The sequence below is a fragment of the Phacochoerus africanus genome, chromosome 8 (genome assembly GCF_016906955.1).
Source record: "Phacochoerus africanus isolate WHEZ1 chromosome 8, ROS_Pafr_v1, whole genome shotgun sequence".
NCBI lineage: Eukaryota > Metazoa > Chordata > Mammalia > Artiodactyla > Suidae > Phacochoerus > Phacochoerus africanus.
This window is the reverse complement of record NC_062551.1, coordinates 9944868-9958009: the sequence shown is the minus strand read 5'-3', so window position 1 is coordinate 9958009 and position 13142 is coordinate 9944868. Positions and strand designations below refer to the sequence as shown.

At 46.4% G+C, this 13142-nt stretch overlaps 1 protein-coding gene across 1 annotated transcript in view; it reads left to right on the top strand.

Annotated features, from left to right (window-relative positions):
* VAT1L (vesicle amine transport 1 like) overlaps window positions 1–13142 on the top strand; it is a 160180-nt gene that overhangs the window by 59671 nt on the left and 87367 nt on the right. The window contains exon 4 of the mRNA XM_047792222.1: window positions 8714–8856. Within this exon, the coding sequence (XP_047648178.1) occupies window positions 8714–8856 (143 nt within the window). The remainder of the gene's footprint in view (window positions 1–8713; window positions 8857–13142) is intronic.

Genomic DNA, 13142 nt, shown 5'->3' with positions numbered 1-13142 from the left:
GTCTTCTCATACGAAAACCTAAGGAGGGCTCACGTGTTCGATGGGCTAGATTTTGTGACAGCACGCATGTACCTCTCCTAGTCCATGGGCCTCTCAGCATTGATGAAGGTGAAAAGGGAAGCTGCCAGTTCTTTGGAGGAAACCAGCTGACCTCACCATTTCCTCCAGGCATCTTGTCGGTACCTCCCCAAGGTCATTCTTTTCCATTCTCTGACCACATGCCTAGTCTGTGGTTTCCAGGAGCTGCGTAGAAGTGAAAACTGCTCTTGGAAGGGATAAATAGGATTCTGTTTTCGAAGTGATCTCGGAAGTGGTCAGGTTAGCAATAGAAAATTCCATCGTTGGCCAAACCCGGGGTCGAGTCTCCTTGGGAGTCCTTTCAAATAGATTTTCTTCAGACCAGCTAAGACACAGACAGTGTGATCTAAAAATCATGGAACTGGAGAGACCACAGGGGTCCTCATGTCCAAGGTCCCATTTTCTCTAGTCTTCCGCCCGTGTCCACGTGGTCTTGAGTGCACGCCCCTTATTCTCCACACATTGCAAGACTGCAGGGCACTAGTGCGGTCTCATCCAGTGGTTCAGTGGTTGGAACTGGTGTTCTCACCCTATTGGTTCGGTATATAACAATACTCTTTTTTTTTTTTTTTAATGGCTACACTCATGCCATATGGAAGTTCCCGGGCCAGGGATTAAATCCAAGCTGCAGCTTCAACCTGTGGCAAGGCTGGATCCTTTCATCCACTGGACAAGGGATCAAACTAGCGCCTCCTCAGCAACCTGAGCCACTGCAGTCGGATTCTTAACCCACTGCACCACAGTGGGAATGCCTATATAACTGTGCTTCGCGTGGTATACTTATTTCATTAATATCCATTGCCTCTAGAGGAGTGCAAGCTGCAAGATGACAGGCACCGTTTATATCATGTTCACTTTTATCTTTCCAAGACCTCTCGTAGTGTCCGATTCATTAAAGGCACTCAGGAAATAGCCCTGTAATGATGGGATGAATGACAATGAAGTGACAGAGAGGCTGAGATTCAAAGGATGACTAGGAATCAACCAAGAGAAAAGACAGGGAAGAACCCTGCAGGCAGTGGACGATGCGGGTGCAAAGGTCCTGTGGTGAGAGGGTGGCACTTAGGAAGGACTGAGCATTCTTCCATATAATCAATGCAGAGTTCTGGATGAGAAATACGTCTGTAGAAGGAGATAATATCTGCATCAGAGAGGCCCTTTTAAGCCATCCGTTCTTTGTCTCCTTCTCATTGGAGGCTTTGGTACTGAGATACTGAATCCTGAATCTGGGAAGAGCCTCTGCCTATATTCCCATTTAGTGGGTAGCCAGGCTCAGGGCAGTTATGTTCAAAACTGCTCTTGAATGAGCACTGAGTATGTAGCAGGCAGTGTACGAAGCCTTTTCTGTAGATGTCTCTGCTCCTCTAATCCTCCGTCTGCCATGCCCAGCTTTTCTGGAAGAGACTCTTGCGTTGAACTGCCAGTCTGCCGATAAGATCAAATTGCAGGGACCCCCTTGGGAGGTTGGGGTTACTAGATGCAAACCATTACATATAGGATGGGTAAACAATAAGATCTAACTGTTTGGCACAGGGAACTGTATTCAGTACCCTTGGGATAAACCATGGAAAAGAATGTATATATGTGTATCAAGGAATCATTTTGCTGTGCAGCAGAAATTAACACAACACTATACGCCAACTGTATTTCAATTTGAAAAAATTAAAATGAAAAAATGTCAGGGACTTCCCCCCTTCCCCCAAACAGCTCCCTTGTAAATACTGGCCCTTGATTTCCCACAGACTGAAGGAACCCCAGCAGCTGTGGAATTAAGACTGAGCTGGTTGAAGTCTGTTTACCCATCTAAACCTGAGACAGAGCTATCCAGAGTGGATCAATGCAGGCTTCCAGATTAATGTCAAGGACTCATGGTTTTCCCTAAGTCTTCCATGTCAGCAACTTGAATGCTCAGCAGGATGTATAAAAAAGATTAACAGCAGAGTGGCCGTGGGGTCTAGGACAGCTGAGTCTGACCCCAGCCTTTTCACATAGCAGCTACATAACACTGGACAGGTTCCTCTCCCTTTCTGAATCCCCATTTTCAGGTTTAAAAGGGACACCAAAAAATGTATTCTAAAAGTGGCTTAAAGGTATTGAGCAAAGCACTTTAGTCCAGTACCTGGCACAGTGTGAGCGGAAGGAACGACAGATGCTGGTTCTGCTGTACTGTTAGCCACAGGGCAGACGGGCAGAGGCCTGCTGCGGAGTTCTCACATTCTGCAGAGGGAAGGGAAAATCAATTAAAAAGCAAGTACATGCAAATCTCCATTTACAGCTGTTGCTGGGAGACTGGATTGTCTTGTTCATTTTATGTTCCGGGTCTGCAGGTAAATTGCAAAATCCTTTTTATTGAAAATTCACTCCGTCTTCTCCAAATGTTTATTGAGTCCGTGCTATTTGCAAGGCACGTGGGAGAGACGAGGATAAATTAGATGCTGATCTTGCATCCACCTTGGGAGTTGGAGAAGGGAGGATACAGATTTTCTGTAAATGTGAGAGGGAGCGCTTTCCTGCTTAAATACAGGATGCTGAGCATTATTTACTTTAGAAAATCACTGAGGATCTTGCAAGGGCCTCTCATTGCCCGAGTGAATTAATAGAGAGTTCAGTGAGGGGGTGGAATGCCGCGAAAAGATGTGCACTGAACTTGTGTTTACTACAGCATTGCTTATATATAACATAAATTATGAGATATATACTAATTGTATATTATGCTACTTATATGTGCATGTATATGATACATGCACAAATAATATTATTTATGCTAGTTATATATTACAACTGGAATATATACTAATATATATACTAATTATATATGAAATATTAATTATATATATATACACATATAATAGTTATAATAGGTTATTCTAATTATATATACAGTTGGCCCTCAGTATCTACAGGGGATTGGGTCCCAGGACCATCTGGCCCCCACCCCACCTGCATGCCAAAATCCAAGGAGGATCAAGTCTCTTATAAAATTGTGTAGACAGAGTTCTCTTCGTGGTTCAGCGGTTAATGAACACGACTAGGATCCATGAGGATGCAGGTGCAATCCTTGGCCTCGCTCAGTGGGCTAAGGATCTGGCATTGCCGTGAGCTCTGGTGTAGGTCACAGATGTGGCTTGGATCTTGTATTACCGTGGCTTTGGTATAGGCCAGCAGCTGTAGCTCTGATTCAGCCCCTAGCCTGGGAACTTCCATATGCCATGGGTGCAGCCCTAAAAAAAAAAATCATGTAGTGTCTACATATAACCTATGCATACCCTCTTGTATACTTTAAAATCATCTCAAGATCAATTATAATACCTAATACAATGTAACTGTATGTAAATAGTTGCTGGCACGCAGCAAATTCACATTTTGCTTTTGGAACTTTCTGGAACTTTTTCCTCCTGAATATTTTTGAACCACAGTTTGTTGAGTTCACAGATGCAGAATTCATGTATATGGAGGACTGACTGTAATTATATATTTATGTATTACATATTATATATAATGTTCATATATTACATATTAGGTAGCAATATAAATATATAAGTAAACCAGTTACTTATTTCATTTTTCTGTCACATGTATCTTTCTCTGTAAAATGGAAATGGTAGCATTCCCTTGTGGTGCAGTGGGTTAAGGATCCAGTGTTGTCATGCTGCTGTAGTGCAGATTCAATCACTGGCCCAGGAACTTCCAGATGCCACAGGTGCAGCCAAAAATAAATAAATTAACTAAATGGAAATGGTACAATTCTACTTGGGCCAGAGACTAGATATGCCACTTAAATCTATGCACAAAGCTAAAGAACACAGAAATTTGCAAAATGAGGAGGGGCATTCCCCATTACAGCAAAACCCCTCTCGTTTCTTGTGCATCAATTCCACAAATTTTACCAAACATCTGTTCGTGCCATGGGGTATAGAGCCATGGGGCTCATAGATGGGTCAGGCAGCAACCACTAAAGACTGTGGTGGCTACTGTCCTGGAGGAAAGTCAATGGTGGCACAAAAAGAGGCCAGTGACTCTTCCTGGGATGCTGGGAAGGATTTCAAGAAGAGGAGATGCCTCAGGCAGAGTGGCTGTGATGTGTAGAAGAGAGTGGAAGGGCATGATAGGTAGGGGAAAGCATTTGGGAAAACCAGCACTGATGTAAAACAGCGTGATATGTTCTGCTGAATAGGTGATGGATATGCTCCCGCTGCTGACAGAATCATAATGATACCAAGAAAAGCAGTATAAGAGTCCCAGTAATAATGATAGCAAATATGCATTGTGCATTCACTATTCTAAGACCGAGGATGCATTGTGTCATATAATCCCACAACAATCTTAGAGCTTCTACGCACCATATATAATGCATATTGAGACAAGTGACAAACACATTACTCAAGGTTGTCAGCTAGTAAGTACAGCACACCATACCCCAGTGGCCTTGGCCCAGGTACCTAACCTCTGTAAACCTCAGCTCCTTCCTCAGTGAAATAAGGTTGGAGGCTCAGTCTGAGAATGACACGGGACGAGGGTCATGGAGAATGTCAGTGATGGCTCAAGTCTGTGGACTGTTAGGGGGTGGATATTGAAAAGTGGGGGGGGGGGCAGTCATGTTAGTTAGATAGCAGAAGGCTGGCCTTGTGCATTTCAGAATGAGGGCCATTACAGGCATTGGGAAGCTCTGAAACACGTGGGGGAATGCCTGGTGTTGTGTTTGAGAGAAGTCATTCTGCCCACAGTGTGAAGGGCACCTGGAAGCACCCAGGCTGGTCAGAAGAGCTGCTGAGTGGAAACAACATCAGTGCTGAGTCATTGGATATGGGGGTGAGGGAGGAGGAGGGGTCCAGAATGACCTCCGGATTCCTGGCTTTAGCCATGGGGGAACAGTGCAGTTCCATCCACAGAGGCAGGAAGTGCAGTGAGAGAAATGTTAGGAATTGAACCAGGTCTGCCCCACCTTCATCCAGCTGTTGAAGTCCTAACACCTCCCCTGGTTTGGAGAGAGGGTCTTCCTGGAAGTAACCAAGTTAAATGAGGTCATGAGGATGAGTTCTAATCCAGTATGACTGCTGTCTGTATAAAAAAGGGAAATTTGGATGAAGGTGGGCAGACAGGGAAGCCCATGCAAAGAGACCCTGGGGAGAAGACCGCTATCTGCAAGCCAAGGAGAGAATCCGGGATTGGATCCCTACCTCACAGCCACTAGGAGCCAGGCCTGCCAACACCTTGATTTCAGCCTGCTATCTTCCAGAACCGTGAAACGATACATTTCTGTTAACACGCCCAGTCTGCGGTACTTTGCTATAGCTGCCCTAGCAAATTATTATAGGGGGTAACTCATGTAGAGACATCTATGAGCTGTGTTTTAGGTGAGCTGAATCTGCTGTGTTGTTTCAGGATAGCCAGGTGAAGACAGATGCCAACATGGTGGTTCAAATATGGGTCTCGGTGGGTCTGAGGATAGAAATGAAGGTGTATCTGTTGTTTTCTGCCACTCAGCAGCAACTATAGCACAGGGTGACTAGGTAGCACATAGTAAGAATTTGGGAAAGAGTTGAGTGGATAAATGGCGCATTTGCCTAAGGACAGAAGGCAGGAGGAACTATGTGGGGATGGGAACTAGTTCTAAGTTCCCAGTTCTAAGTACCCATCCCAGCACCAAAGAGGCTAGTTCAAGCTTCCAGGAAGAATTTTCGAGAATAGTCACATTGTTTGCTGATATTTGTACTCACTAGGAAGGAGAGTCATTTCTTTGTTCTTTAACACTGGGGGAAATAAAGAAATTAACCAAATACCAAAGCTATTCTTAGAGCAGAGAACTATAGCCTGTCTGGACTGGCAGGTTCATGCCCCTGTTCTGAAATGTGGACCTCCAAGTGAGCATGTCAGTCATGTGTCTATTTCAGGTAGCAACTTAACAGCCTGCTTAGCTTAAAATGTCAAAATAAGGAGACAGCAAGCCATGATAGAAAATGGCATAACTGGAAGTTAGAAGACCTTGCTTTCAGCCTCAGGTCTGCCTCTGAAGAACTAGGTCACCTTAACCTTTCCGAGTCCCCCCCACCCTCATCTAGAAAACAATGATGGGGGGGCGGGTAACTGGATGATCTTGCACCTTTGACATTCTCTGTTTCTCACAATGTTGCCTTTAATTGCAATTGTTGGGAAGAATCATATTTCCACAAATGGACCTGCCAGTCCGATTTAGTCCACAGACATGAAGACATGTAAATAAAGTGAGAGGTAGTAATTCCTATCATGGATGGCTTTGGTAGAATAATTACCCTCCTTAATGATTTCTGCCTCCTTGAGATGGTAGATGGAAGACTGGAAAGAGACACTACATGGGTTTATTTTTTAAGTTTTATTGTTTTTTCTTTTGGCTGCAACTGCTGCAGAGGGAAGTTCCTGGGCCGGGGATTGAACCCCCTCCACAGCAGAAACCCACCACTGCAGTGACAATTCTTGATCCTTAACCCACTGTGCTACAGGCGAACTCCAGTACTTGGGTTTTTTTTGTTTTGTTTTGTTTTGTTGTTTTTTTTGTTTTTTTTGTTTTGGCCACCCCGAATCATATGGAGTTCCTGGGTCAGAGATCAGATCTGAGCTGCAGTTGTGACCTAGCCGCTGCTGTGGCAACACCAGATCCTTTAACCCACTGCCCCAGGCTGGGGATCGAACCTGTGTCCTGACTCTGTAGAGACACGGCCAATCCCATTGTGCCACAGTGTGAACTCCCAGTATTTGGTTTTAGAATCTCTTTTTTTTTCTTTCTTTGGCTGTACCTGGGGCATATGGAAGTTCCAGGGCCAGGGATCAAATCTGGGCCACAGCTGCAACCTACACCACAGCAGCAGCAATGCCAGATCCTTAACTCACTGTGCCACAAGGGAATTCTAGTACTTGGTTTTATTTTTTGTTTTTTCTTTTTACAACTGCACCTGTGGCATATGCAAGTTCCCGGGCTAGGGGTCGAATTGGAGCTGCAGCTGCAGGCCTGTGCCACAGCCACAGAAATATCAGATCTGAGCCACATCTGTGACCTATGCTGCAGCTTGCAGTAATGCTGGATCCTTAACCCACTGAGCGAGGCCAGGGATTGAACCCACATCCTCATGGGTTCTTAACCTGCTGAGCCACAACGGGAACTCCCAGTATGTGGTTTTAGAATCTTGGGGCGGGGGGGGGGGTGGCTACACTTATGGCATGTGGAAGCTCCTGGGCCAAGGATCAAATCCAAGCCATAGCTTCGACTTGCGCCACAGCTGTGGCAATGCCAGATCCTTAACCCACTGCACCACAGCAGAAGCTCCTGGTTTTAGAATCTTAATTCTTGAACCTTATTTAGCACGAAACTTGGGTTTTTTGGAAGGTTTCTGAAGGCGCATGATCAATGTATTTTATCCAATAACTTAAATTTCCAACCATACTGCAAAAGAATATGGGAAGATTACCTATTCCTAACAACATCTGTGATTTCTCTTGGACCATCGATGTTTAAACATCACCCACTGGCCTTTTCTTTATATCCTGGACACCTCAGCCCTGGACAGAATAAGCCTGGAAGAGGTACAAATGATTAAGATTGAGTACGTGTTAAGTTATGTTTTGTGGCGGGTGCTGGACCTGTGTTACATGTTGCCTCATTAACACCCCCTGTAACAAATGCTGTCTTCCCTGTACTCAACTCACCGTGCCGAAGGATGCTTACTTAGGGGTCCTCACTGGCTGCGGGAGCATGGTTGGCACCCAAGGACAAGCCAGATGTGCCTAAGAGTTACTGTTGAAGAAGCAAGCCTCAGTCCCTATCAGGGGGATATTTGGTGGATAAATACCCCAGCTTCCTCACCACTTGGTGGGGATGACTAACATGTATGGTGATTTTTTGGTTTTGGGGGGCGTTTTTTGGACCACAGTGTTCAATGGCTTGATGTGGATCTCAATTCCAAGACCAGGGGTTGAAGCCGGGTTGCAGCAGTGACAGCATTGAATCCTAACCACTAGGCCACCAGGGAACTCCCCTCCAAGGTGTATTCCACACTTGCCCACGGAGTTTGTTAGAGGGATTGAGTTCCAGTTACTGTGGATGATGACTTGATAACACACCCCTTAGTGGCTGCCTTCTACTTCTATCTTGATACCCTGGTATTTCCTGTGATCAAATTCCAGGTAAAGGACTTGCTCTCAAATCTTTGCCTCAGAATCTGCTTCCAGGGAACCCAAACTAAGACTTCTTCCCAGATCCCTAGGGAGGAGGTGCTATTAGTGCTAATTTCTAGGTGGAGAGCCTGAGGCTGTGTGGTTAAATAATTGTTGTTACGTCTTAGTATTGGGGTTTTTTGGACTCACTTTCCTCTACACCAGTGGTTCTCAATCAAGGGAGATTTTGGTCTCTCAGGGGACCTTTTGAAATGTCTGGAGATATTTTAAGATGTCAGAACTGGAGGATGCTGCTGGTACCCAGAGATGGAGGCCAGGGATGCTGCCAAACATCTTAAAATGCACAGTTCAGCCCCTGCGACAAAGACAAATCCAGCCAAAACAGGCCAATGGCGGCAAGGCTGACAAATCCTGCTTCTCACCTAGTAAGACTGGCTTCTGGATGGTAGCCCTCCTGGAGTGTGACTTGTCTGTGATGTTTCATTTCCAGGGCCAAGCTGTGGCTCAGCTGTGCTCCACTGTCCCCAATGTGACTGTCTTTGGGACGGCTTCTACCTTCAAGCATGAAGCCATCAAAGACTCTGTGACCCACCTCTTTGACAGAAATGCAGACTACGTGCAGGAAGTGAAAAGGTAAGATGCTTGCTCTAAGGAGCACCAGGATGAGCCTTTCTTTGTTGGCCACACTCTTTGTTGGCCACACTCATGGCATGTGGAAGTTCCTGGGCTAGGGATAGAACCCACGCCACAGCAGTGACCTGGGTCGCTGCACTGACAATGCTGGATCCTTAACCTGCTGCACCACAAGGGAACTCCATGCTCGGGTCTCTCTTAAAGAACAAGAGCATTCATTTAGAAGAGGGCTCATAATAGTAATAAACATATATATCACTAGCTCTGGGCTATTTCACACGCAGTCACTCATCTAATCTCTCAGCAACCTTACTATTATCCCATTTGGGGAGGATAAACCCAAGAAACAGTTGAGTAACTTGCAAAGCTGAGTTGTGAGAACTGCCATTACACGGCCTCAATACAGAGACGGTCACTTCCCATTCATTCACCTCACAGCCCCGGGGAATGGGGGCCCCCACCTGGCGGTGACTGGGAGCCACCAAAGGACCAAAGTGGTGCCATGGATCAGATGAGGGGTCTTCACCAGTCACTGGTGCTGCATAAAGAAGGAATGGGAGCGGGGAGGCTGGAGGCAGGGACATCAGTCTGCTGGCTGCTGTCATCACCCAGGGCGGAGGACAGTGGTTGACAACCTGATCCACGTCCCACCTGGGATCCTGATGCTACTGATCGCAGCTGTGTGTGTGTTTCAACAGAGGAAACTGGAGGGAACACCCAGCTGCCGCCACACTGTTAGATGGTGTGTGTGTCTCACTCCTGTTGACTCTCAGAGTTAAAGGCTGATTCTCAGGCTCCGTTCCCACTCCCAGCTTCGGGGGGGGGCGGGGAGGGGGGTTCAGTGACGTCCCAGAGCCCCAGTTTTTGTATTTTTCATTCTCCGGCACAAAATTGTAAGGTACAAAGGAATTAAGTTGTCCAGCTGGCATGATAACAGGGCAACGATTTTCTCCAAATTGCAGATGAAGAGATGAAACACTGAACGGCTGGAGGATGGGCCATCTAGTTGTTTGAAGTGAGAGGTTTAGACCAGGTTCGGTGAAACCTGGGGAGTTTCTTGGAAAGGAGCATCTTCAGATGGTGTGAATTTTCAGATGTGTTTTTAGATTTGGAACGCGGAGATTTGCATCTCATTTAAAGTTGCCCCACTGTGTCCCGTTGGGATGTGAAATGAGAGCTTTAAAGCTAGATATTAGAAATTCGCCACCTGTTGATCAGATGCGCAGAGGCTGCAGGCATGTTTTAAAGACTTCCAAAAGGTGCTTGGCCTGCTTTGGGGGCCTTCGGTTAGTCCGTCCTTCCTTTAACTTGCATCTCTTCAGCTGTGGTCGGAAAATGAACCACCACTGTCCTTCAGCCACCTTCTCGTTCATCCTCTTGAGTGATATTTCTGCAAGCATCTTTCTTCTATTCCTGCCCCGACCTGCTTCATACGCACTGAGTGTTTGTGATGGGCCACGTACTCAGCTAGAGCCAGAGACCCAGCTAAAACCACCTTGAGAATCACTGTCTTGGAGCCCAGAGTCTCATTGGGGAAGAAGAGACAAAAAAATAACTTTTTTTTTTTTTGTCTTTTTAGGATCACACCCCATGGCATACAGAGGTTCCCAGGCTAGGGGTCGAATCAGAGCTGCAGCTGCTGGCCAACACCACAGCCACAGCACTGCAGGATCCCAGCTGCATCTGTGACCTACACCACAGCTCACAACAACGCCGGATCCTTGACCCGCTGCGCAAGGTCAGGGATCGAACCTGCATCCTCATGGATGCTAGTCAGATTTGCTTCCACTGAGCCATGACGGCAACTCCAAAAACACTTTTAAAAATTCATTGACTTTCACTTTTGGTATGTGCCCTGGTGGAGAAATCCAAGGTTCCCTTGAATATAAAGAATCAGACTCATCATCCGTCAGAGGGAGATTTGGGCTGAGAATTAAGGCAGGAGAATGTGGCTGAACAAGAGCATTTCTCTCTTTCTTTTCTTTTTTGCTGCACATGTGACATGGGAAAGTTTCGGGCCAGAGATTGGACCTGCGCCACAGCAGTGACCTGAGCCACAGTGGTGGCAATGCTGGGTCTTTAACCTGCTGAGCCACTGGGGAACTCCCTGGAGGAGCACTTCTGACCAAGGAAGATGGCATGTGCCAAGGCCTGGGGTCAGGAAAGGCTTGGGAAATTCCAGAATCTGAAAGGAGGTCAGTGCAGTTGGAGGATGTGGTCGGAGGTGTGGGGGGAAGTGGGAGATGAGGGTCAGAAGATGGCTTCACTCCTAAAGAAGTGACACTGCATAACCAGGGGGCGTCTGCTGTTCCCATTTCCCGTGTGGCTGAGCCCTTCCCTTGCCCCCTCACGGCCCTTGACCGACTGCTGTTTGCCCCTGAGTCAGTGATCTGATATGAAAAGAGCAGAAGGTAACAGCACCTGAGACCACCTCTCCCTGCCACCTTCTTCCCTGCGTTTTTAAGGAGAGATCCTGGGATTAGCCCAAAAATGACTGGGAAGCCACAAATAAGTTTATACTCTCTGTCCCACTAATCCTCCTCTCAGGAAGTAAGCCAAAAGAAGATAAAAACAAAAAAAACCAATGGGTCCCTGCTGCCTGTTGCAGAGCCAAGCACTGCTTCTGCTTCACTGGAGGCGCTCAGTGTGTGCCTGCAGGATGAATTACAGCATTGCCTATAATAGCGAAAATTCTGAACCAGCCCTCATTATCAACAGAAGGGAAACAGTTCGGTAGGTTATGCTACGCCCACGCGCTTGAGTATTATGCAGCCCCTAAAAAAAAAAAAACAAAAATGATAATTATGAAGACTCTGGCAGAAAATGAAAAAAGTACCCATGGTAGCATATTGAGTGAAAAAAAGCAGAATGCCAAATTCCAGCTACAGTGTGATCACAGCTTTGTATAAATTCTTGGCACGTAAGGACATAAAATGAAAGGAAAGGGGGAGAAAAAAATCCACCCACTGAGATGCAATAGGAGAGGAAGGCAGATTTTTCTTTCTTTGCTGATCACGGATACCGTTTGTTACATTATGTGTGTGTAATAAACTTGAAAAAATAATAACATAAAATTTCTTGGGATGAAAAATTCTTTTATCAACCAGTCAGTTGGCACGCTTCTTTTGAACGTGTTTGCAGCCTAGAGCCAGGCATTATAAAGGGAATGGGGCAAAAGAATTATGGATAAGACAGACCTCGTCTTTATGTCACTCACCCCTTTTCTGTTAGGGAGGAGAGAAATGAGTGTGCTTGAAACCAAGCAGAAGAGTTAGAAGCCTTGAATTGTGTGCTTCTGACTGTAAGGGCTTTAAAAATTAACTGGAGGGAAAGATGAGAGAATGTGCCAAGGTGGGTGGCCCCTCGGGGGGTGGAGTGGGGACGATTCCAGCAGGTAGAGCGAGGCAGGGACTGAGTCCCAGGCAAGACCAGCAGGCACTAGACAAGGTGATGAGGCCACCAGGCCTTGTCAGTCTCCCACTGTGCTGCTGGTTTCACTTAGACCATTGTACGTGCAGGACAAAAGATGCTCATCTCCCAGATGAAGAAACTGAGACCTAGTGGAAATTAACAAGAGTCTAACGACCAGAAGAGAAGAGAGGGAGAGACATCAAGAAAGGAGTCCTAGAGGTGGTATTGCTAAGTGCATCAATAGTGAACTTTTACTAAACAGCCTACTGTGTGCCAGGCACCAAGCCGAGCAACTTGAGATTGCCTCATCCCTCCATCACAAGCTTGGAGGTGATGGTTAAAGCTATGGCACAGGAGTCCTTTTGTGGCGCAGTGGGTTAAGGGTCTGACATTGTCATTGCAGTGGCGTGGGTCACTGCTGTGGCACAGGTTCGATCCATCCCTGGCCTGGGAACTTCCCCATGCCATGGGCACAGCAGAAAGAAACATAGGAAAAAAGCTATGGCACAGATGAGTTCTCAGAGCAAAGGGAATTCCAAACAAGAAGAAATGCATGTGGAGCCAAGGATCCAACTGGAAATCAAGGTGACAGTGAAGGGGAACAAAGTCAAAGGGTTTCTCCCTCAGTACTGGCTCTATCAGACCTACCACCACTCAAGGGAAATTCTTCACGGATCCGAGTGGATGGAAAGCAGGGAGGTGGCATTCTCAGTAAAGGAGCAAGGGGTGGGGGGACCAAGGAAGGACAGCCACCAAAGTCTGGGATCAGCAATCCCAAAATACCAGGCTGCTGAATTTGGCCCAGAGCATCTCTGAGCTGGGTCTATTTGTGTTTGCTTTTTAAATCAGCAGACATTTAAGACAGTGTGAGGAGG